The sequence below is a fragment of the Electrophorus electricus genome, chromosome 5 (genome assembly GCF_041902795.1).
Source record: "Electrophorus electricus isolate QZ-2024a chromosome 5, ASM4190279v1, whole genome shotgun sequence".
NCBI lineage: Eukaryota > Metazoa > Chordata > Actinopteri > Gymnotiformes > Gymnotidae > Electrophorus > Electrophorus electricus.
This window is the reverse complement of record NC_137501.1, coordinates 2,584,192-2,608,460: the sequence shown is the minus strand read 5'-3', so window position 1 is coordinate 2,608,460 and position 24,269 is coordinate 2,584,192. Positions and strand designations below refer to the sequence as shown.

At 42.5% G+C, this 24,269-nt stretch overlaps 2 protein-coding genes across 8 annotated transcripts; both read right to left on the bottom strand.

Moving 5' to 3' along the window:
* Positions 1-1,749: 1,749 nt before the first annotated feature.
* On the bottom strand, positions 1,750-10,551 carry qsox2 (quiescin Q6 sulfhydryl oxidase 2). The gene is made up of 12 exons (XM_027003063.3): positions 10,217-10,551; positions 8,179-8,279; positions 7,881-7,929; positions 7,664-7,769; positions 7,349-7,439; positions 6,967-7,112; positions 6,541-6,684; positions 5,830-5,959; positions 5,612-5,734; positions 5,172-5,322; positions 4,675-4,863; positions 1,750-3,497 (listed from the first exon to the last, which is right to left on the bottom strand). The coding sequence occupies exons 1-12, from the start codon at positions 10,446-10,448 to the stop codon at positions 2,992-2,994; spliced, it is 1,968 nt and encodes a 655-aa protein (XP_026858864.2). The 5' UTR covers positions 10,449-10,551; the 3' UTR covers positions 1,750-2,991.
* Positions 10,552-10,954: 403 nt separating this feature from the next.
* On the bottom strand, positions 10,955-22,333 carry LOC113573028 (uncharacterized). Of its 7 annotated transcripts, none has more exons than XM_035529627.2 (21): positions 22,247-22,318; positions 20,539-20,888; positions 20,266-20,391; positions 19,993-20,109; positions 19,757-19,856; positions 19,343-19,670; positions 18,454-18,572; positions 18,034-18,239; positions 17,816-17,925; positions 17,360-17,490; positions 17,039-17,120; positions 16,743-16,892; positions 16,439-16,518; positions 15,261-15,332; positions 15,055-15,170; positions 12,750-14,533; positions 12,438-12,617; positions 12,093-12,338; positions 11,829-11,969; positions 11,521-11,646; positions 10,955-11,392 (listed from the first exon to the last, which is right to left on the bottom strand). In XM_035529627.2, the coding sequence occupies exons 2-21, from the start codon at positions 20,756-20,758 to the stop codon at positions 11,240-11,242; spliced, it is 4,587 nt and encodes a 1,528-aa protein (XP_035385520.2). In that variant the 5' UTR covers positions 20,759-20,888; positions 22,247-22,318; the 3' UTR covers positions 10,955-11,239. The 7 variants fall into 7 exon arrangements, with proteins under 7 accessions (XP_035385520.2, XP_081571111.1, XP_081571110.1 ...); XM_081714985.1 differs by having other exon boundaries at positions 15,055-15,332; positions 20,539-20,730; positions 20,815-20,888; positions 22,247-22,285; XM_081714984.1 differs by having other exon boundaries at positions 15,055-15,332; positions 20,539-20,730; positions 22,247-22,333.
* Between the last annotated feature and the right edge of the window lie 1,936 nt (positions 22,334-24,269).

Genomic DNA, 24,269 nt, shown 5'->3' with positions numbered 1-24,269 from the left:
TTATTAGAGCATCAAAAGATAAGGGAGGAAGGGAGGAATGGAGAATTCACCTCATGTCAACCTTCTCGCCGAGACTGAAACACGCGCAGTCACATAATCCATCAGGAGCTGTCTCTCTCTCTCTCTCTCTCTTACCCAACCCTACACCCCTCCACACCCCCATGCTCAGCTCTGCGCGGCAGGATTATTTACATTAAGGGCAGACAAATGGAGTGTGCTGGGAGAGCAACTCTGCAATGCAGTCCCTGTCACAGGCTGGCATGCTCAGTACAGAGTCTGCATACCCAATCAGATGTGCCGGCATGGCATCAGACAGATACTCCTCCGATAGCAGCCAGACGGGGAAGGGGAAAAAATAAAAACCCACAACCAAGTACACTCCAGCTCCAAACTGCCTCTGCCGTCCTGTCTTTAGCTATGATTACAGAAGGACGGCTTTTTTGTCATGATCAGGACCACTGCAGTGTGAGGCATGCTATATGGAGCACATGGAGGGGTGGGGGGGGGGGGGGTGTTGTAAAGAAGCATCGCTCAGCACAGAGGATGTGAAGAGGAGGGGGATTGAAAGGCACTTGGGCTCTGCCTTTGACTCATTGCCTTTTAAGGCTAATACGTCGACACAGCATGAGTCAGCACTATTTAACAGAAGCGTGAAAACAGTTATATTCTAGTTATGTGTCTAACATAAGAACGTGTGTGTTGGGGGGGGGGGGGGGGGGGAATTAATTAAATAATGTATGTCAGACATACGCCCTTGTAAATACTGCAAGAGCTGAGCTCACCCAACTCCTCTTTTGAAAAGCTGTGAAACTGTGTCAGCCAAAGGAAAAGAAAACAGCAAAGCTGGGCTACAACAGAAGCTAGGCACCATGAACCACGGTCAGATATGCACATTTAACTACATTCCAGTCCGTCTTCACTTTATGCATCGATCATTCCTCAGAAACAGTCACGAACTTTCACAAAATCAATAAATCTTTGCCTCACTGGGTCAAAGACAAAGCCTGAAGTGCTTGAACACAGACATTTATTTCACCCTTGAACAGAGTGCGCTGGAATCCACATCTGTTAAGACTGACAGATGGAACGTTAGCAATAGCTAGAGCGACTACGTGGTCACATGTATGACGTCCCTAGGGAGAAGAGACTGCAGTCTAGGCGGTGCACGAGGAGGTGGCTCCATACCTCCCCCTGGAGGTCAAATGCAACCATGCAGCACTGAAACGTCCACGAGCCAAGTTTGAAATCTCTTCCTTGTCGTCAGTAATGCATTCATGAATGGTGCCAATATACACATTTTTATTTCCAAATACAACTTACATTATATAAAATGCCACAGTTCCTCTTAGAGAATAGGACCAACTACATAGACAAGAACCCCAAAAATACTCTTCACATAAAAATATACTTAAACCACTGAAAGACAAAATGTAATTTTGGAGAACTTGAAAAGGTCACTTTTCTGTGCCATTATGAAGAGGTAAGAGTCTTGTTTACTCTTCCAGCACAGAAGCACTAATGCAGTAAGGCTTATGCATTAAGAGTACATTTCATCACCAAACTGATTCAACAGTTAGCAGGGGTAAAAAGACAAACAAACCTATACAGTGCACATTTAATGCATAGAAATAAATGAAAAAGAACATTAAATGACAATTGGCAACAAATATTAGGTTTTCCAGTAGCTACACATTAGCTTCACCACAATATACTGTTTGTAGTGCACATGGATGCTATGAACTTCAGGTCTCACTTTCAAGTACAAAGTTTTAATTTCATATTAAATCTGTATTACTGCATTAAAATACGCAAAATGTGCATTATGTCAGCAACTACTAAAATTAAAACATTTAAAGAAATATGTATTTAAAGCTCAAATGCTTCTGGTTCACCAGTCATTTCAACAAAGAAAGAATAAAACAATTCTCATTAGTCCTGATCCTTATGAGATACATTAAGAGACTATCCATTTCCATATTTATAATTTCAGTGTGCACTCAGTGAAATATCATATCAACATTTCAAATATCAAGCGGATCTCTGTCCTTCAAGCTGCGCAGTAGCTGTGACAAAAAGAAGCTAAAAATACAATTTGGGCACAGAAACCAAAATCAATTGTAGTGAATGGTGTCAATGTTCAAGAAATGCACTTCCCATGTAAGCATTAAGAAATAATAACTGTGACAAACATAGGAGCTGTTATGTGATTAAAAAAAAGCATCAGAGTAGTCAGTCTGCTACATGGTCCAGCAGTCTAGCACAGATCTGAGAACACCACCACGTCACAGATCACTACATGAACTGAATTAATAATGAGGTTCAATGAAAGCAATTATCAAAAGAGGCCAGTGGTCCTTGTAGGCTAGACTACTAATCATAAATGTCTAGAAGTTTGATAAGCAAAATCTTTTTTTTTTCTGATGTTAATTAAAGACAATGATTTGAGGGCTAGCAGCTCAGATGGTATCCTTAGGTGATGCCATAAACAAGACTATCGGCTGCGTTTCGAAATTCCTTAAAAGCAATACGGGCCAGTGTGGCAGAGTGTAGAAATCCTGACAAATTAGGGGCACACTCTGCTTCATTAAAAATCTGTATAAATAACTTTGCTATACATAATATTTTCATAAAAATAGACTTTTTTTGACATTGGTTGTCAAATTTGTTTCATTTTACTAATAAAATAGTTTCACCTCTAACAATCCCTTGTGATGGGACTGAAAAAGCTTGTGGTAGGATTGAAAAATGATCCAAAACCAAACAAGCCATTGACCTTACAGCTAGGTCTGGATATCAAGTCAATCATGAATCAAGTTCACTATTAGGAAGAGGTCATGGTCTATTCACAGGGAAAAGAACTTAAAAAACAACAACCAAAAAAACAGCAAGTTCATGAACAAATAAATTAAAGTTTCCTTCAACCCTTGGCTGATGTTTCTTATATTTATACCCAAGTCTCTTGGCACAGGTCCTGGACGTAGTGTCTGCTTGCTATACATAAGGCCGGTGGATCCGGACTTTCCACCTTTTGGAGCGAACGCGGAAGAAGAAAAACATGAGCATGAGGAAGATACAGGAGGCGGCGTAGAGCAGCACACACAGGCTCATGTCCACGCTGGAGAAGCCGATCCCCAGGAACGTTACTCCTGGCCTGTGCTCCATCTGGGCTGCTACGTCACCCTCCCCAGCACCACGCATCAGGTCCATCCGCCTCAGGTGCTTGGGGGAGCCTTCGGGAAATGGCTTCGGCCCTCTGGGGAGAAGGCCAGCTGGGGTGGAAGCTGCGGCTTCGGCAGGGGTGGGGGGGCCCGCCTGCGGGCGGCTGGTGCTGGTGTATTTGGGGGAGATGTTGGCGGTGCCGTAGTGCTGCTTGAGGAACGTGAGCACCATGCCTTCGTTCCACACGTGGAGGCCCTCCTGCTCCTCGTGACAGGCGGGACACAAGTCTGGCGTGGGCCATTGCGTTTTGGGAAACATGGGGTCCTCACTCATTGACCCTACAAAAAACAAAACGATCATTTTACACTTTAATATTATCCTGTATGCAGACATCGTATACAATGAGCGATCGCTTTATTAGATACATTAGATAATCCATAGCCCTTCTAAAAATACTGCCATGCATTTTTCTGTCAATTTTAAGTTGAAGTCCACTACTGTTTTTACCACTATTGTACTCTGAAGTGAGCTGACTGACTATACTGTTTATTGTGTCAGCCTTTACTGGCTTCTTTCATAAGCGACCTGATTTTTACAAAAGGATGTTAACTGAATATACTTTTATACTATAAATACGCTTGTGCAAACACATAGGAATTCAGCATATATTAATACAAATACCTTCACACACACACACACTCACACGCACTCACACGCACACACACGCACACACACACACACACACACACAGACAGACACGCACACGCACACACACACACACACACACACTCACACTCACACACTCACACTCACACACTCACACACTCACACTCACACTCACACACTCACACTCACACACTCACACTCACACACTCACACTCACACTCACACACTCACACACTCACACTCACACACTCACACTCACACACTCACACTCACACACTCACACTCACACACTCACACTCACACACTCACACTCACACACTCACACACTCACACACTCACACTCACACACTCACACTCACACTCACACACTCACACACTCACACTCACACACTCACACTCACACACTCACACTCACACACTCACACTCACACTCACACACTCACACACACACACACTCACACACACACACACACACACACACACACACACACACACACACACACACACACACACACACACACACACACCTGTCTGGAAAACAGGTATTTTATGAAAGAGGCCACTGGAAACATGCACAAGAAACAATTCGTTATGCATGGTACAGCTGCACAAGAAATAATTTGCGTTTCTTAGAAAAGCAATATAGGTCTGGCTATAGAGCAAGGGAACTTAATCAAATAATGACTGCATGTAGAGGATTAAATAATTACTAATTATTAGCCCATGATCCTGTTTAAAGTTTTAAAGAAGCTTAAAATTCCAAATGTGTATAAAAAAGTATAAAAAGGAATGTATAAAAAGGAATTCTGGAAGCATTCCAGCAAACAGAGCTCTGTGCCTGCGTCTCACCTGCTAGCCTGGTGTTAACTTGGTTGTGCTTCCTCCACAACCAGAGCACGGCCTTTTCTAGCGACTTCACCTGGCTCATTGACTCCTGGGCCATCGCCTCAAAGTGCCTGCCACACTCGCTGCAGCCGAAGAAAGTTCCGATGTAGCGGCGCATGGTCTGAAGCACTGCCAACGGATCTTCCTCCAATGCTGAGAGCAAGCGAGCGAGAAGAGAGAGCTCTAGCTTAGTATGACCAGTCCTAATTAAGATATGAAGACCACTCCAATAAACAACTGGAGAGTTAGCAAATTATTAAAGAAAGAAGCAGAGCATTAGAAGGATATAGGGAAGCAGTTCTCACACACAGTTCAACCCCCAAACGGGAAAGCGTAATTCTTTTTTACACTTTTACACTTCCACAAGTACAATTCAAGGAGCTCTGACTGCTTAGCATAATGTGAAGGCATTTTTTAGCCACCTGTGAGAGAAGAACCTCAAGGCATTTGGCTGTGCATACCGGTGTTGGCGAGAGCGTCTGGCCGGCTGGCGGCCTGAACGGTGAGCACGTGGAATAGGGTCCAGAGGGAGCAGGGATATCCTCGCAGAGCCGTGCTGCTGCCCTGACAGCCCACCCACTGCACACGCTGGCTCAAGTACAGCCCTGAGATCTGACCCAACAACGCATTGCACAACTGTTACAAAACCCACATTCAAACACTTCCCTCCAACACTGCCTCTATCTACCCTACATAGTGTCTGAAACTAAATTATATTGGGTACCATTTCCCCCAAGCACAATATGGAACAAGTTAGGACTTGGCACTCAGACAGAGACTGAGCTTAAACAGGGCTAAAAATATCCAGCAGAATGATGAAATTCCATTCATTTCCCATGCCTGTGGTCAGTCTAAGTTGAGATGGTGGTGTGTTTGGAGGCACATTAATGTCGCGTCTCACCCGCATCTTGTTATTGGCAAGGTCCAGGATGGCATCATAAGGGATCTTGTCCAGCGGTAAACTAACCAGCCACTCGAGCAGGGTCTCCAGAAGCTTGACCACAGACTGGCGGCCAGGAAACAGCTGAAATCCGAAGAGGAACACAGAGCCATGAGGAGACATGCCAGTAAATCCCATGATGGAGAATAACCACGAGCCTGGGTATTTATAGCTCTTACCTTAGCCACCACCGTAACAAAGTCTTTGAAGGTTTTCAGCTCCTCTCCTTCTAAGGTCTTGTGTGTTGCCAGCTCCACTCTCAATAGGTAGTGCAAGCCAGACTCCAAGTCCACCATGTACACTTTACTCCTAAAGGAAAAGACGTTGGTTCTTGTATATTATTATATTTAATTATGTTATCATGATTAATTTCTCAGGATAGTCAGCAGTTAATTTCAGAAGCCCTTGATCAGCTGGTAATACTACAACAAAGCAATAAACCAAATAAAGGATTTCCACATTTTGTGTTAAGGTGAGAAATTTCAGCAAGTTATATTTTATATATATTCCAGGTGAGTAACTGTAGTGTACTGTAGCAAGAGATATTAAAAATGGTAGTGAAGCACAGAGAAAACAGGACGTTTGATGAAGGACCTCTGTCTGAAACATCCAGTTTCTCTGGAAACTTTGTGTACTTATACACACACACACACACACACACACACACACACACACACACACACACACAAACACACACTTTCATGTCTCAGAGCTCAAAGTTTTAAGGTGTGTAGACGGTTTCAGTCTTATCATGTTGCCAGGTAGCAAACTCTGTACAGAGCTCAAAAATGAATTTTGGAGTTTACCTTTGATGTTCACACACCTGACAGAAAAGAAACATTCAGCACGCACCCCATACCAAAATAACACAAGAAGTGAATCAGACTGACCTGTCAAACTCTTTCCACATCTCACCGATGCCTTGGCTTTTATTGGCCGACAGTGCAGGCTGATGGACTGAGGTCACTGGTTTCCTGTGCACTCCAGGAAGAAGTTTGAGGAAGGAAGAGAAGAAAAAACGTAGTCTTTTTTGCCTGTAAACATATGCAGAGAAATTTAAATGGACCAAGTATACATATTAAAAATTCTCAACACAAACATGAACCCAGTGCAAGCACACCGTTACTTGTGCAGTTACATTAATGCTAGCTCAGTATACATAATGCAGACACTGCAGCAAAATGTAAACTATTATTAGGCTACAAGTACAGGGTACACTGTCATGAGCAATGCACACCAATTACACTGGAAGGACATGGCCATTGCAGAACACTGCAACAACGGGAACCCTGTCAGAAGGCATGTGGAGCACGTACACGTCCATGATGGAATGGGTCCCATTAGGATGGAAGAGGTATGCTGCAGGGGCCACAGTGATGCCAAGCTTCTCCAGCAGGCGCTTCTCTGAGGTCAACGCCCTCTTTACTGCCACACGCTCAAAGGGCATTAGGTCCAAAATTACCTATGTGAAGGGTGAACAACAAAAATAGAACAGCGTATTGCCCTGGTTATTTCAGAAAGTGCTTAACTTTATCGCGCACTCCGTCACAAGGAACCTCTATTACTTTATCATTTCAGTACAAGACATAACCATATATCATTGCCACACTGTCATCTATTGTTGTAACATTTTAAATAGTTACAGCATCACATGTCTATTGTTGCAGCAGTGACAATGCTCAGTGTCACTGTCCGTACCTCTCTTCCTACATAGGAGTCTCCATCCTCTATGATAACTGCAGTATAGTGCTCCGATTTCCACCCCATCAAGGACAAAATGTCCTCAGTTCTGCAAATACCAGGAGACGAACAATAAGGGATGACAGTCACTTTTTGCTGCTGAATAATTTGAAGTAATGCTCTGAATCTTAAAACTGCATTGAAAAGAGGGGAAGAGGGGGGGGGGGCCTGCATTCCCCAAATTTGCAAGACTAAGCCAACAAAGTAGAGGGTAGAACCACTCTTAAATATTTTATTATGTTCGTGTTTTACTCAGCGTGATTGTGAACGGACCCGGATGGCTCCAGGGGAGGGCAGGGCGCAGGCCGGTCTTGCCTGGTGTGGTTCTGAAGGAAGTTCACCATCAGCTGTCTTACCGTCTGAAGCTCTCGATCAGCACCTAGCCATTGCACATACAAACCAGAATGTAAACAAATTCCCTATATAAAAGTGGAGCAATGCAATTTAATAAAAAACAAACGAAACACCAAAAAGGAAAACCAAGTCCCACCTTTATATGTCTTTCCAACATCGAATGTAGTGCCATGTGCTTTGAAGTACTAAAGCAGAAAGAATGATTGAGTTATTCTAAATACAGTAAAGAAAAACAACCAGGTTACATCTACTTTTCAAGAAACCAAAAGATCAGCTTGGCTACTAAAGAATAATAGAAGGGATGCTCTTCTGTCTCGTGACAGACTCTGTGCTACAGGGCTTTTGAGAAACCTTTTGTGATATTACACATCATTTCACATTTTATTTAGCACTTACATGCTTAAAGTCTTATTATGATGTGATTCAAAACATACCCGAAATGTGGGGTAGAAGTGGATGCTAAACTCTTTACATATGTCAAAGTTCTTCTCGTGTGCACAGTCCAGAACTCCAATGCGGATAGCCTGAATCCAGTCTGTAGCGCAAGGGAATTTAGTTAGGCCATTTCACACAACTGGAATACCACATAAACCATTCTCCCTGTCCCACCTTTCCAAGGTCCACAGGCTTCCCCAAGTTCACATGAAGGCATTTTTACATGCTACCCCACTACCGCTTCAGAGCAGGCCACAACAGACATTAAAGTTAATGACAGTGTGTCTGGTGAGCACGAACCTGCACATAATAACAGGCTCTGCCTACATGTTCAGCTTCATGTTGGCCATTACCTTTAGCCACAGACAGTAGTACTGGACCAACATTAGGTTTCAGTTTATGCCCTACATATACACAAAAAAAAGCCCCATGAAAGCAGCAGAGAAATGAACCATTTTAAAAAATCCACATGCAGGTTGCAATGGGTGGTTTGGGTTTAAAAGAGGAGGAGGAGAGCAAAGTAGGAGCACAGGGGCAATGCGCCTCTCCCACTCCCCTCAGTTATTCTTCACCTGGTGGTGGGGCTCTTTTTTTTTTTTCGACCATGTTGGGGAATGTGCACCAAGGGCAAGCCAGGACAATAGGGCCATGAGACCCCTATTGTAAGGGTAACAGCTGGTAGGCGGCCCCTCACGAGCTGCCCAGCCGACAGCTTGCACCATAAAAGCTGGACTTAATGTATTCAGGAGAACAAATGGGTGTGCTTCATCAGTGGCCTAAGGACCAAATCCATCCCTTCTTACTGTTCCCTGTTCAAACAGAATTGAGCCAAGTAGATATTTCAACATTCCCTGTTCTTTAAAGAGGAGGTCACAAGTCTTCTGGGTGTCAAATGCATTTTGGAGGCACTTCCCCAAAAGCATTTGATTTTGAGGACGTTCACCACAAGAAAATTGACTTGTGGAAAAGAAACAAATGTAAGAAACAGAATAAGGTCAAACCATGACACTGTAAATATACATTGCATATTAAATGGCTAGACTATTTTAGTGACTCCTGCATATTGTGCTAATACTTTCATATACGCAAGTATTTAAAAAAAAAAAAAAAAAGAGAGATCTTTTCAGAACCAGCCTTCTCCAGTGCACTAAGGCAAAAATGAATCCGCCATGCCAGTTATCACAGTACAATGTGCACAGTCCAACTCTGCCTTACAGGCACAGGTATTTGCTGATTAATAGAATCTAATGGACAGAGGGGTCAGGCTGTTAATCCAGTTACTCATCCAGGCAAAACCATTCAACAGTCCCAGCAGGTGCAAAAGGTGAGCTTCCTTCCTTCCTGCCTTCTCCAAGCTGCCTGCCGTCGTTCTAAGGCCAATCGGCTCAGTAATCACTTGCAAACAAAGGGAGCACGGAGGTGTCCGCACGTCCGAGCCGAGAACGACTCACATTAACAAGTGTCCGATCTGTTTCCTAGGTGACAACTCTAGCATGGCTCTGAAGCACAATATCCATAAACATCCAGTAACAAATGCTCCTGTAACATCACACAGTCAATAGATTTGTCAGCGTAATAACTCAGATATTTCACGGTAAAAACAAAACAAAACAAACAAAAAAACCCAATCCTACAATCCAATTGTGGAAAGAAAGTACAAAAAGACCCCGATACGGCCAATATTAAAATCATACTGCGATGAAATGATTGAACACGTGACCAACGAGGCAGGACGTTTACGCTAAAATCTTGCTAGTTCGCTAGCTAGGGTTAGATATGACATAAGCAAGTTTCCACACGGTAGGTCTTGAAAATGGTTAGCCAGTTAAGTAGATAAATATATAGGTAGGTTCACCAGGGCTCCTGGTTGACCAAGCAATGGCTGGCTGGCTGGCTAACCTAACCTAGGTAAGCTAGCCTTCTCCACACACAATATATCCCTACTTGCAAGGTGGACTTCTGTGAGGACTAGCCAGGGAAGACGAGGCATATGAGGCTTAAAAACCGGACCCACCACGCGAACTGTCGTCTCCCTACCTCTTACATCTCCTGCCAGAGCTTTCCATGTCGGTGAATACTGGATACAATGTCCGCACCACGACGAATAAAACTGAACCAGCCAAGCTGTTGAGGAGTTGTGCAAGGTTTGCTTCAGGGTATCGCTGGTTAAGATTATCAGTGGATCTTCCTCAGTGTATAACCGGGTTGTCTGGCCATACATAAATACAGCCGTTAAAGTAATACATGTTAAGTAAAATAGGACTGCCATTTGAAATAATAAAGGAATAGTCCTGTAGCCCGAGACACCTAGCTGGCTACATTAGCTAGCTATCTACGTTCAGACAGACTGTTGCTTGGTTGCACGGATGGCTAGGTTTTTGGAAACAACTTCATAGACATCATTGTGGCGCTGGTTTGGCGCATGTTTCCCTTTTTTGTCTGTGTTTGACTATCGCATCTTTAAAAACCATTGGCATGAACTGTCCGACTTGAAGCTGAAACGGATATAAAGCTCACACTAATAAACTTTATCAATTGTCTTTACCTATTAAAGTCATATTATGTGATTATGTGGTTCCAGTACTTATACATTTAGCATAGGCTACATATTCCAAAAAAGCCTTATCAAATATTATCTAAATGTCATAATGTATTCTAAAACCCACAAGAGCATTTTAGGAGCGTTTGAAATTAAGAGCGTGTGAAAAGTTTAAACTAAATCTGAGTTTTGTGGGCAATGCTCGTCACTCCCTGAGAGCGCATGAATGCATTTTTTAAAAACCTTTTTATTATGCGTCATAATTTTGAACCAAACCTCACAGTTGTAATCTTCGTCTAAAATAAACAGATAATAAATTACATTGTAAAGAACAAAATGACCAACATTCTAATTTTAAAATGTAATTACAACACAGCCTTCAAACACGTTTAATTTAGATCAGAGTTAAAATTGTACAGACATAAAGAGCATGAAATTCATGAAGTAAACATTTTGACAATGTTTTAAAAAGTGATTTGTAATGATCAAGATGAAATGATAAGAATGCCAAATTTACAGTCTCATTTATTGCCAGCTATGTATATGTGGTTAAGAACTGATATAGTATCATCCAGAAGTAATCTGAAAATCTCCTCAGATAGTCGTGTTTTCACAGTGACCTGGTCAGCGCTGTAATCCACCCACTTCCTCTCCTCGTTGTGAAGTTCCTGGATCTACATAGATGTAAAATGGGAACATCACTAATTGCACCAACTCTAATGTAGATAAATCTATAATAAATCAGTTATATGGAATTATTATTCATAGCCTACAAAGCTTTAGGTGTTTTCTTTGTACAAACCAGAATGTAGTCCACTCTGTCCCTCTTAGCATACCAGTATTTGCAAAGCGTTTGTAGCATCTCTGTCATTTGTTGATCAGTGTGCTCCAGATTAAGTATTTTCTGAGTTTCCTTTTTCACAGCAGCCTGGAATAAATTGAAATTTAAAAAAGAATTATTGTGTACTTAACATTTAACTTAATTCACATTCTGTATACTTCCTAAAATGTAAAAATAGCCTAATACTTTTTTTTTTTTTTTTTTGCTACACAGCATCTGCATTAATGTAATTTAATTATTTCTATATATGGCCACGTTCAAAATCCTACCTTTAAAAAGGCAACTGATATTTGCTGTCTCTGCAGAGTTGACACCACTGATTTAACCTCTGTGTTCTGGAAAGAGGCACTTGTTTCCAATATATCAGCACAAACCTCATGCAGTATATCAGATGCTAATTGGAACAGGACCTGATGTGAAGGCATGAAATGGTCCTTATTTGAATAAACAATAATATTCATACAAAAGCCAACACATCAACAACAGTTTAAAAGTAACAGTTTAGAAAGTAATTCATTAAAAAATGAACCCACCTGTCTGTAGCCCTTGTGGCTTTCATCATTGGTTAAATAGCTTGGTGTTTCACAAGCATCAAGTGCAACTTCATTCGCATGAGCACAGAGTACCTCAATTGTGGCATCAACCAGGCTGTACACAATTCTGGGCTCATGGGTGTTGACCTGGATTTGTGGAGGAGTTTCAGGGAACACCTGATGCCACTGATCCATTAGACATGCTATGTTAGTTGTGAAGTTGCTGTCATCCCTTTTTTGAAACTCCTGAAGTTCGAAGAAGAAACGTTTCAATGATGGAATATTGTAAATGTATGTATTCTGGAAAGTGTAATTTTATATGGCACCACAAGTTGGTTTACATACAGCATCCATAGGTTTAATGTCATGCTTAGATCCAATTCTCTGTCTGCGTCTCTTCCTGGTCTCCTGTACATCCTTCACAGCAGCCACAGAAATCTCCTCAGTTAACATTTCTATCTGAGCTCCAGGGCCATCACCAGTGAACTTGCCTTTCTCATCATACCACATCATCTTATGATCGACCTATAATACAAAAAGATTATTGTTATGAAGTCAGAGTTTGCACATTCACATTATCAAAAGAAAATTCTGTATGTTTTCTGCTATTCTTGTACATACACATTTGTACATTTGTTTATAATAATAGTAGCTTACTTTTAATGGAGATTTTTCAATAGATCTTGAATATTTTGATAGATCATTGGGTATTATTCTGGTTGAATTTTCATATGGTTCCTGCTGGCATGTCTGTTTTGGACGTAAGGAAATGTGTTCAGAGAAACTCTCACTGTTCTCATGTCTCTCTATTCCATCTCCATCCTCTTGTCTTTTTTGGCAGTCCTCATTTGGGGACTCCACATTTGGGAGATCTTCATCTGAAAAAGTATCTTCATCGACACCAGTATCAAAATTGCTGCAGTGCTCTCTGTGTAGATGAGAAATGTCTTCTGCTCTAACCAAGACCCCACAGTTTTTTTCACATGTAAAATACTTCACACCTCTGAAAGTTCCATTGTGGTTTCCTGTGGGAGTATCCAGCGCCACACCAGCCCAGAAACCACCCGCAAAAGCAGCATGTCCCTTATATTTCAGCACTCCTGGTCTTGATTTGCAGACAAGAATCCTAGCTCCAATGCAAAAGGAGGACAGAGGATCTTGGCTGTCATTTCTCTCATTTACAGGAAGAGAGCTGGTGTACTCTGAACCTTCCTCCTCATCCTGTCCTGTAGCCAGCATGGGATCATGTGCTTTACACACATGTCCGACCACACCATCATCATTATTTACCCCACTTTCCCCTAGAGAGCTTGCCTTTCTCCTACATGAAGAAGGGTCCACAGGAAGGGGAGGGAACCTCTCACTGTTAATTGAAATGTCCTCAACAAGGTCAGGTTGAATTGGAAGGTCATCCTCGCTAGTCCATGTGATGATCTCAAAGGCAGGTGGAGGAGGTAGCAAGCTGTTGCTGCCTGGTCCTAACCCACCTCCTACTCTAACTGAAGGAGGGAGGTCAGCACTTCCATACGACAAAACCTCATCTACAGGAGACAGGATCTCTGAGAGGGTGGAGTCTGCTGTCATTTCCCTCATGCAGTGAAGTGGTCCATGGAGACCCTCCTCATAGCCTTTGTCGTCTGACCCATGATCATATAGACAAGATTCTGGGACGACAATGAACTTTTCGGCGTAGACTAAAGAGCATGTGTCTGTTTTCTCTTCACTGAGAACATCTCTGTCTTCTTCTGACCAGGCCAGTGCTTCACTCTGGAGGGAGAAAGGCTCTGATTTATCTTCTGTCTCAGAAAAGCTGTCATCGCAGAATGGGCTCTCCTCCACCCCTTTTACTTCACTATTTAGAGCATGGTCCACATTTGCAACATGTGGTTTGCCCATTGTGGACTCTTTTGTACTCTGCCACATCTGCTGTCCAGAAATATGTGATACTGAATCAGTATCGTACATCTGTGTGTAAGTTGTATATGTCTTCCTTGACTCGTCACAAATCTCATGGTTATTATTTAACAATAACACAGTTTGCAGCTGTTGGTTGTTCTGCACATTGAGAGTCACATAGTCAGTTATTGTCTGGCCACAGCCTAGAATCATATCATCAGAAGCAAAATATGCTTTCTGTGTCTTGTGAAACTTTGGATTGCTTCGTTCTCCAGCTTTTTCATGGCTGTCCTCATTATCATAGGGCAGGTCTTCCTCTATATCAGATGACAGACTGGACATAATGGGCAACCTGTCAGAGGTACCACAGCCGGGCTGGTTGTGTTGTCCTACTGTGAACTCCTGCACATTCTTAATGGACTTCCAAGGAGCTTCAGTAGGGTTTAGGATTTTCTCTTCTGAATGCATCTTGCTGTTTGTAGATGGGCATTGGTGATTATGTTGATGTTTAAGTAAAGGGGATTGAATCTTCTTAATCTCATGTTCTGAAAGGACAAACAAGTATTTACTTTATAAAACACTGATCACATATATGATCATTAAAAAAGAAAAATTCTATTAAATGAAGATTTTCAACATATTTGAGCTCTGACTATAGAACCCAGAATATTCTACTTTGCCTGGTGCAGATGTATGTACTAACCACCACAGTAAGTACTTTTATTGCAGGCAGAACTGAATCCTTCAGCTAGAAGCATGAGTCAGCAAAACCGCTGATCATGTGCTGTAAATCAGCACTGAAAATGAATTACAGTCCCCTCAACAATGACTGGAGGAAAGACCTAATGTTCAAATGGAACAGAAAACAACACGTCTTTCCTCTCATAATGAAATTAAAAGAGACAAAAGAGGTTTGGTTACACAATTCTAAATTAGGCAGTTCTTTACCTTTTGATGATAGGAGATTAACCACCGTGAAGCGATTCATTTGACTGCAACAGTAATCAACAGAAAAAGGTGTCTATAAGTGTCTATAAATGTAAACATCTATAAAACCTTCACCCACCATAGCCATTGGGTTTAGAGTCTGCCTGTGCTGCTTCATGCTGATGTAGAAAATTTTCATCCCCCTTTTTCATTTTCCTCTCAGTGATGGCATGATGACATGGCTGACATTGATGGCTGTGCACGGAGAAATGTTTGGGGTCACGTGTATCTTTGGATCCTGCTGTTTGTAGATTCTCTTGCTCTGTTGTGATGTGTTCTCCTGACCTTTTCTTCCTCCCAAAACTCCATACTTCATCAGATGTTAGAAGCCTCCTCAAACCTGCTTTAGTTAAAAATCTGCAGAACCAAGATCAAAGTTAGCACTCACTCTGCAGACTCAGGATCAGCCCAGGACTTAACCTGGCGGCTTCGAAACGTAGCGTGATTGGATTTTTGAGATGAGGGGTCACTTAGAACAGATTCATCATCCCACATGAAAGAAAACATTGATCTTCAGAAATGCACTCTGCTCTGGTGGAATCCCAAGGGTATTTTGTTTCTGCCAAGTCTTCATTATGTACCATATACACACTCTCAGAAAGAAGGCCATGCATGAGAGAGAGAGAGAGAGAGAGAGAGAGAGAGAGAGAGAGAGAGAGAGAGAGAGAGAGAGAGAGCGAGAGAGAGTGAGAGAGAGAGAGAGAGAGAGAGAGAGAGAGAGCGAACGAGCGAGAGAGAGAGAGAGAGAGAGAGAGAGAGAGAGAGGTTTTCCTACCCTGGCCTGTTCATGGCTGGCATTCTGGCAGCACAGGGCCAGCAGAGGCACAGACGCACACAGGCAGAGGTACAGCAGGATGTTTTCCTTCAGGTCCCCAGTGACAGACTTCAGCCACTCCCCAAATCTCCACATGCAGTCCCATCTTAGTGATGTGTAAGCTAAGAGAACAGGCTGCAAGCCTGCATCCCTCTCTACAGCTGTGCCCTCTTTTCCCTTTCAATATCCTCTCCCCTCTCTCTCTCTCTCTCTCTCCCACACTGTCTCTTGCTCTCTTACTCTGTGGTCCAATCGCTCTGCCTCTCCTCCCCTCCAGCCTCTCCCCCTCTCTGCTCCTCTCCATCTCTCTGTCTCTCCCAATCTCTCAGGGTAATTACTCTGAGTGCTGCATTGTAACAGTGATGGAGTACAGTGCACAAAGAAGACAATAACCTCATGGTATTCGCATCCTGTACCGCAACCTGTACTGCCTCCGAAAAAAAAAACAAAAACGTGCAGTGACGTGTGTCACACTCCACGGTCCCAGCATATGCTAAATACTGCACTGCAGTATTTCTTAAATCCCTGAGTTGATGCATATAAAAATACACCAGAGGTGACATCAGTGGGCCTCTGTGTATCGGTTGTAAATGGCAAACAACCCTCTGGTGTTTCATGCATGACAATAGAAGTGGATTGTCTCTCTTGCCTTTCTTGTTCTCCAGGTGTCTTATCGTCACTGTTGGCAGCTGGTATAATCACAGGTTTCACGCCAAAACTCCATCCCTCCTGCATAAAAATAAGCAACAGAGCAACACCCTTCCATAAGCCATAAGCACGTATCTTCACAGAGTTACAGAAAGCTGCCACACAATCCGACTCTCTTTAACCATTCGCCCAGTGCAGACACGCTGCCCAGGCCTGTTACCTGGTGACTTTTATTAGGACAGGCACTGGCTCCAGGGAGAGATGTAAGTGCCGCACAGTGTCTGCACTGGCTGCAGATCAGTTACCTGTGCAGGAGCTGCGTCCCTTGGCCTGGAGTTGCCGTCTGCCATGCCGAGACTCTGCAGCACTTGTCCAAAGTGAGTTGCCGACCTCTTGATGTCCAGGATGTGCTGCCTCTCACATTTATACACGCTACGCCAGTGCTGGATCTCTGCCTGTCAACAAATAACAGCAAAGCTATGCGTTTTGTATGTACAACAATGCCATTCTACTGTTTATTGTCTGTGTGTTTGTATATGTACATTACATTTCATATACACATTCCATAAGCCAATATATTTTGACTTCATGCCGATTTCACCTGCTCCTGTCTTAGTTGGCTCAGTACTTCCTCCTGTTTCGTCTTGATTTCAGCCACAGCATCATCCTCTAATATAACATGCCTGACAGAGGCAATAGACCATATTATGTAAGAATCATATGGTGAGCATAGCTCAGGAAAGTGGGCTGCTGTATGTAAAGCGCCCCCTGCAGGAGCAGCCAGTAAGAGCACAATAATGCATGCGGTGATCGGCATGGTAATTCACCCATTTAAATTCATTCATCTTCATTTTTTCTTATTGAATATGAACAAGTGAAATTATGTCATTAAACAACCCTGAAGCGCAAGAGGTGCACTCACTTCTTACAGCTCTCCAGCCACGCGAGCTCGGCTTGCGTCCTCTCCCACAGTGCTTCCTCTCGGAGTCTGAAGACGGCGCTGTGCTGGCGTGCCCTCAACTCCTCTGCTCGAAGGAACCACTGGCCGTGGGCCTAGCGAGAGATGGCACAGGAGCTCACTTGGACCGCGTACCTCACTCAGGTCACTCCACTAGCATGACAAGACATGACATCACTGGCACAATACATAGCGCATGGATAAAATGTCATCACTGATCTGGCTAAAAGGCATGTCAGTCCCACTCAAACACTCATCTCCTAAAACCACTGATACATCTTGTGTGACTGAGCTATCGGACACACCCTAACATCCTGAGTAAAATGCTTTAGCACTATTTAGTAGTTGCTGTTGCAGAGGAACACTAACAATATCGTACATGGCTTTGACAGCCTCCGCCATGACCTAGTGTTGTTTTACCTTACTGCTTGAGTCAGTGCTCTGTCTGTGGTCGTCCTGCCAGTCAGGTGTGCACTGAGTTGCATTTTGCTCACTCTGCTTTCTACATGTCTCTGCAGATGCCCACTGAACTACAAAACACATTTTGAAAATCAGGCCATCTTTCCTCATCCACTATGCTATTTCTAATGCTTTTGTAAATACTGTTTCCAGTCTCCCAGTGACCAGTCATTACATACCCAGGTTGATTTGAGTCTCTTTCTGTTTTGCCACACATCCATCAGCAGATGTAGTTTCACTCTCTTTGCCAGTGGATCCCGCATCTGGCTGGCCCACAAGCCTCAGGCGGCCGGCTGCATTCTCCAATCGTGTGTCCAGGGAGCAGATCGTCCTTCCGAGAGCCTCGACCCTGTGTCTGTGAGCCTCTGCCCGACTGACCTGAGACCTATTACCATGGAGATGGGGATGGTTATAGTTATCTATGTGTGCCCAGTTCTGCTCTAACACACAGAAACACGTGTGTAAAAACAGTATGATTAACAGTGAAACATTACTGTTTCCCTATATTACTCGCAGTTAAGTGAGCTTATAACTTGTAGTTAACAGTGCAAACGTGACAATAGATGGAGAGACGTTTGAAAAAAGCTGGTGAATACTGCCCTCCCCTGGTTACACTCCTAACTTCACCCTGGGGCTGTCCGTGGGCCTCGCTAGTGTTTGTGATCCGTTCCCGTCCTCGGAGAAGATGTCCTTGCTTCTTATCAGAACTTTTGTTTTTCTGGAAAATGAAAACCAAACAGCACCAAAGGGAAAATGAGTCTGAAACGAAACCCATTTTAATATGACCAAAAAAACAAACAAACAAAAAAAACAACAGCTTCACAGGAGACACCAAACCATTTCATGTTCACATAATTAATAATTAATTCAATGTTAATGAATAATAATTAATTCATCATTTGAGTCCAAAGGGGTTTTATCTGAGCTTACTGAACTCATACACGCTGGGTAAATATTATGTATAGAGGCATGAGATGTTTGTAACGTGTTTGACATTGACTTGTAGAAGACTGCAAGTTTCTATATGTAAAATGACCATTTCATGCATGCACACAATCTACAATAGCTTGCGTTAAAACTCAATTGCTTCCACTGCTTTAGATTTATGCTTCAGTATCAGTGTGACAAGCCTCAAACAGTACATACTCTGGTAATGACAATTAACAGTTTTTTTGTTCATGAATAGTGAGATAGTTATGACAGGGGCTCTATGCACATGGAGTCAACAACCCAACCTTCTTGCACTGAGCTCCCTCTCCATGTTGCAGATCTGTCAAGGGTCAATAACTGATTCATGCTGTGAGGTTCAAATTGCCAAGCAGAGTAATCGCTTATAACTCTGACAGCTGATGGAGCTGTCTGAACTGAGGTCTCTGGAGATGACTTAAACGAACATGCACGAGTGAAGTCTGCCCATTGGAAAAATTGAAAATGACTACAATATTTGCTCATTAAGCATCCAGGGAATTTGTTCCAGACATCTCTTACCTCAGACTTTTGTGTCTGTTTTCTGGACCGCAGGAGAGCTGCTTTCTGCTCCCTCACTCCTTCTTGAACACTCCTTCTTTTTCTCTCCTCCTCGAGTTCTGCTTCTCTCCTCATCTGACGCTCCTTCATCGTCCTCCGCAGGGCCTGCTGGTGCATGTATTTACGCACCTCCTCTGAATTCTGCTTCTGCAGTCGACTCTGTGTGCCATGAGTCTCGTTCTCTTTCCCTTTCAAAGATGATGGCCACACTACAAGGCTTTTAGCACAGCCACCAGAGGGCGCTGCAGAGGCCTCGCTAGATGAAGGGCACTTGGATGGGTTTTGGTTTCTGTTGATAAATAAGAGCATTTTGGGGCAGAGGATTTCTTACCATGACTTATGGGAGTTTTTTTTACAGGTGTATGATGGTCTGACCTCTCAGATAAAGTCATGTTTGATTGATGTTTTGGCCAAGTCAGGATGTTTGAAGCTGCTGCCTGCTGGTGAGCCATCTGTGTGTATTTTGTCTTGTGATCTGTTAATTAAGTACATGACTTGATAACAACAATTATACTAGGAGCTATTTACTGTGCATCTGATGCATTATTTGCTGATCTGGTTTGACTACAATATATTATGCCACAATAAGAATGTGGAGTTTTCCATCATACCCATGGTGTTGTCCTTCTGAGATCCTGGGGCACTGATCGACTTGGAATCCAAGACTTCTTTCACAAGCTTCTGGGCATCTCTCCAAGCAAATATATAAGCAGTATTCGCTTCTATTTCTTTGTAAAGGAAACGATCAGAAAGTTTCTTCGAAGGCTAAGTTATTAAACATTTATTATATAACATGCAAAGGAGTAAATGCTGGCTTTGAAGCAGTAAGATATCCCTTTTATTAGGTTTTGAGACAGGAAATTGCCCATTAAATCATTTCTTACTTTTCGTATGTGCAGTACCCTGAGATGCTGGTTTAAGGTGGCAGGCTGTAGGTGAGGAAGTGCTTTTGGAGGCTCTCCTCAGTGACAATCCTATTACCTTGGCTGTACCCGGTAATAGTCTTGCCCCTGGCCAAAGAAATTTTATTACACCTTATTACAGTCTAACTTAATTCAAAAGAGTCTCACATGGTTCAATCTCCTGCCCATGGCATCCCTGTATGCCTCTACATCTATTTCACTGCAGCCTGGATGATGTCATTCTGTTTCACAGACCTTTGCTGGCCGCCCGGCAGACTTTCCTGGTTATGTGGTTTTGATGCTTTGCCTCTATTATTGGGCTTCCAGGAATATTCCCCAGCTTCTGGTGCTGGACCTTCACCCTTAGATTGTCCAAGGCCTTAGACTTCGGGGAACCACTCCTCAGAAGTGCCATATGCTTGGCCTCTATGGGGGACGGAGCACCACCTGTTGGGGACCCTGGGGAGTGAGTCATGACTTCTGAAACACCTCTGATCTAATCTCTTGTTCATTGTTCATCTTTGTGTTCACCCTTTGCAGTTAACTCTGGTAGGAAAATTCTGGACGATCGGGGTTCATCTGATGTCTACACACAGCAGGCATTCCTGAGTTTAAAGAGTGTGGTGTTCATTCACTTTGTTAAAATACTCAAATATCTTGTGACATAGTACAGTAACTTTCAGGATGTGCTAAAGCAAATAAGCTAAATGCTCATCATAAATGTGCATCTAAATCACCCATGCCCATGCTTGGATTCTTTGTGGAAGCGAGATTCATGATCTCCCACTTATAACCTAAGAACAAGTCAGGACTAAAACATTCAATGTGTAATGAAAAAAAAAAAACATTTAGAAAATATGAATAAATATTTAAAAATATTTACCTGTGCATAAGGCATTGTATAAACATGATTTAGGTTTTGACATGTTATCTTCAAGTCTCTACCGTGAGCTAACAACAAAAGGAACTGTCAATCTTCATAAAAGCTTATACTCTAGAGCAATGTCTAAAAATAATATAAGAACAAATCCTATCAAATTTCTTCACTGTAGTAGCCTCATATGCATCTTTGCTCTACACCCATAAAATGCAGTGCCTGGTGCATTTTTCATTTGACATTCTATTTCCCCCGTTTTCATTTGTCTCAATCAGCCCTATCAGAGGCAGTTCATAATTTTTAGATGCTTCTTCGGGGGGCAACCAGTTCCATCGCTATTAGGCTGGTGTCATGGCACAGCCCCCTCTTCCCAAACGTCTCCCTGTGTGTGTGTGTGTGTGTGTGTGTGTGTGTGTGTGTGTGTGTGTGAGGGTGTGTGTGTGTGTGTGTGTGTGAGGGTGTGTGTGTGTGTGTGTTTGCTTGCACGCGTGCGTGCGAGCGTGCTCGTTTGCATAGCCTGTGTGCTACGCTGTCTTCGTTGTGTGTGTAAATAAACATCACTGTGTTCTACAGGGCTCGTTTCTGCATCCTGCCAAGCCTCCCGTGTTACTGCTCAGTACACTTACAGTATTTGGCAGGTGCTCTTATCCAGAGCAGTTTATATATTTATCAGTATGTCAGTATCTGTGCTTCCTAAACTGAACTACTAAACCCATGACCTTGGTGTTGCTAACACCTTGCGCTACCTGCTCTACCAGGTGAGCTTCAGGAGCACAGTCAGTAGGCTATTACAGGTAGCATATTACTTCTTTTCCTACTCCTATTGGTATATATTTCTGGGCACATAAACAAACAAACCAACAAACCCTTCACCCCCATAGCTATACATATACCAAATTCTGAGATAAATGAATTCATTAATATAACATTGACTGGTAATCACAAACCTTCTCAGAATAACATATGATCAGTATCCTCATTAAAAGCTAACTCATGAAAACTCGCCGTATTTAACATAGGTGACAGTTTTTCAGAACTAGTCAAGAAATCGTTATAAAGAAATGTCGAAGGTAATCTCTGACTTACAGTCGTCGCCTGCCTTGGTTCAGCAAGTTTCGATCTGTTCAAACTTCACATGTTCACTGACAGCTTCACCGATTTTGTTGACACGCGCTACTCTCCTAGAAACAGTGACGCTTCAACACGCGCAACAAGAAGTTTCCCGGTAGACATGCCGCCAGTTCCGCACACTGGCCGCTCGCAGTTCATTCGGGCTATTTCGGTGATTTTTTAAAAAAGAAGATGAAGCTTATTACTTTGTTTGCATCCAAATGCTTGCACACATTTCAAAAAACAAAAATCTCTACGATAAAATGTACCTTCATTTTTGCAAGGACACGTAATTATCAGTCTGTAATCACTGCAGGCATAAGCTGTTCCTCAAAGTGGAAACAGCTGGAGGAAACAGCTACTGTAAGGAACTGTGAATATGGTATAATCCTGTACTTAAAAAAGATACAAAAAGACCATCAGTTAACTATGTGACTGTTCTAAGTGTCCCCACACAACTCAAAGCATTTCACACAATACTCTCTGCCTAACCACAAATTTCATAATATTGCTCATTGATTTTTTTTTCTTCAAGCACATTTACTGATATTTTACCAAAGTCTAAAAAAACAGAACAAAACAACCCCCCCCCCCTCCCCCACATCTCTTGCAAAATGAAATGCTGCACTCAAAACTCTTATTATCTGACTCAAAATAGTGCTTTTGCAAAAATGACATGCACATAACACTGTTTACATATTCCTAAGAAACACACACTGACGTCCTCATTGGATGGCAGTTTTTCAGATATGTTTTCCAATATTTACAGTATGTAGTCCAACCTCCCTAATGCTAAAACCATAACTGTTCATGTGTTCATATATAGTAGAGCAGATCTCATATGAGGCTGTTATACTTGCTTTTCCTTATTCTCACCCTCCTCTTCCTCTTCAGTAGAGCCACCAATGGCCTTTTTATACTGCTTGAGCTCTGACTTCTACGTGAATAATTATGCTATAAGTGAGAGGACTGGATGTGGCCCATAGATGTATAGTATAGTGTAGTATTTTGAAATGTTTTGGTTTCCAAATAAACTCAAGAGGTTTTATTTTCCAATGTTGTACCTAATTGGAGACTGGTGCTTTAGAATGGTTTAGAATTTTAAAAAATGAGTAAAAGACAGAAAACATTTTATTTTGGCTGACTTGGTTTAAGTAATGGATATATGCAATTAATTTTAGTAACTGTTCCTCAAGTACCAGTTACAGTGTGTTAGCAATTGTGAAAGATTGTAAATAAGCAAGTGATATATTGGTTCTTATTTTAGCTGGGTTTGGTTTTTATTTTATGCATTTATTTTGTACAAGTCAAGCAGTCTAATGGCTTCTAGAGTGGGATTCTGGGAAGCCTGCAAGTGCGACCAGGTGCAGGCATCTGACTTGCTTCCATGCTATTTGCTCCAACAAGTGCTTCTGTGTTCAGACAGCAGCAGGGTTTCCCCTGTCGCACAGACTGACCATTGAGGGTGGGAGCGAGGGTACAGAACCCAACAGTCTACAGCAGTAAAGGGAACCCCAGTCGTCCCCTATCACATCCTTAGAGGTTACACTTTGTTAATACACTAGATACAGTACTGCATCGACAGCGCTGAATGAACTCCTACACAGCTCATCTATGTCCAGATGAGCTTAGATAAATACTCTAGGTGTTCATTCAAATCTGCATGTGTTAATTGGGTACCAGGTATTTTGCTGTGTCCAGACACATTTTTGCTGTATACTCTGTCCAGGTATTTTGCTGTGTCCAGACACATTTTTGCTGTATACTCTGTCCAGGTATTTTGCTGTGTCCTTGCTTGTAAGTAGACCCTGAACATTTTTAACACCTTACACAATATATGTAGTGCAGCGCTTTTGTGCCGATTTTTTCCAGTAATGATGTGCGGCTACTCTGTAGAAACACGAGCATGTAAAGTTAACAAAACTGTGTGCGTGCGTGTATGTGTATGCATGTGTGTACCTGTGTGTGAGTGTATGAGTGTAATGAGTATATGTATACG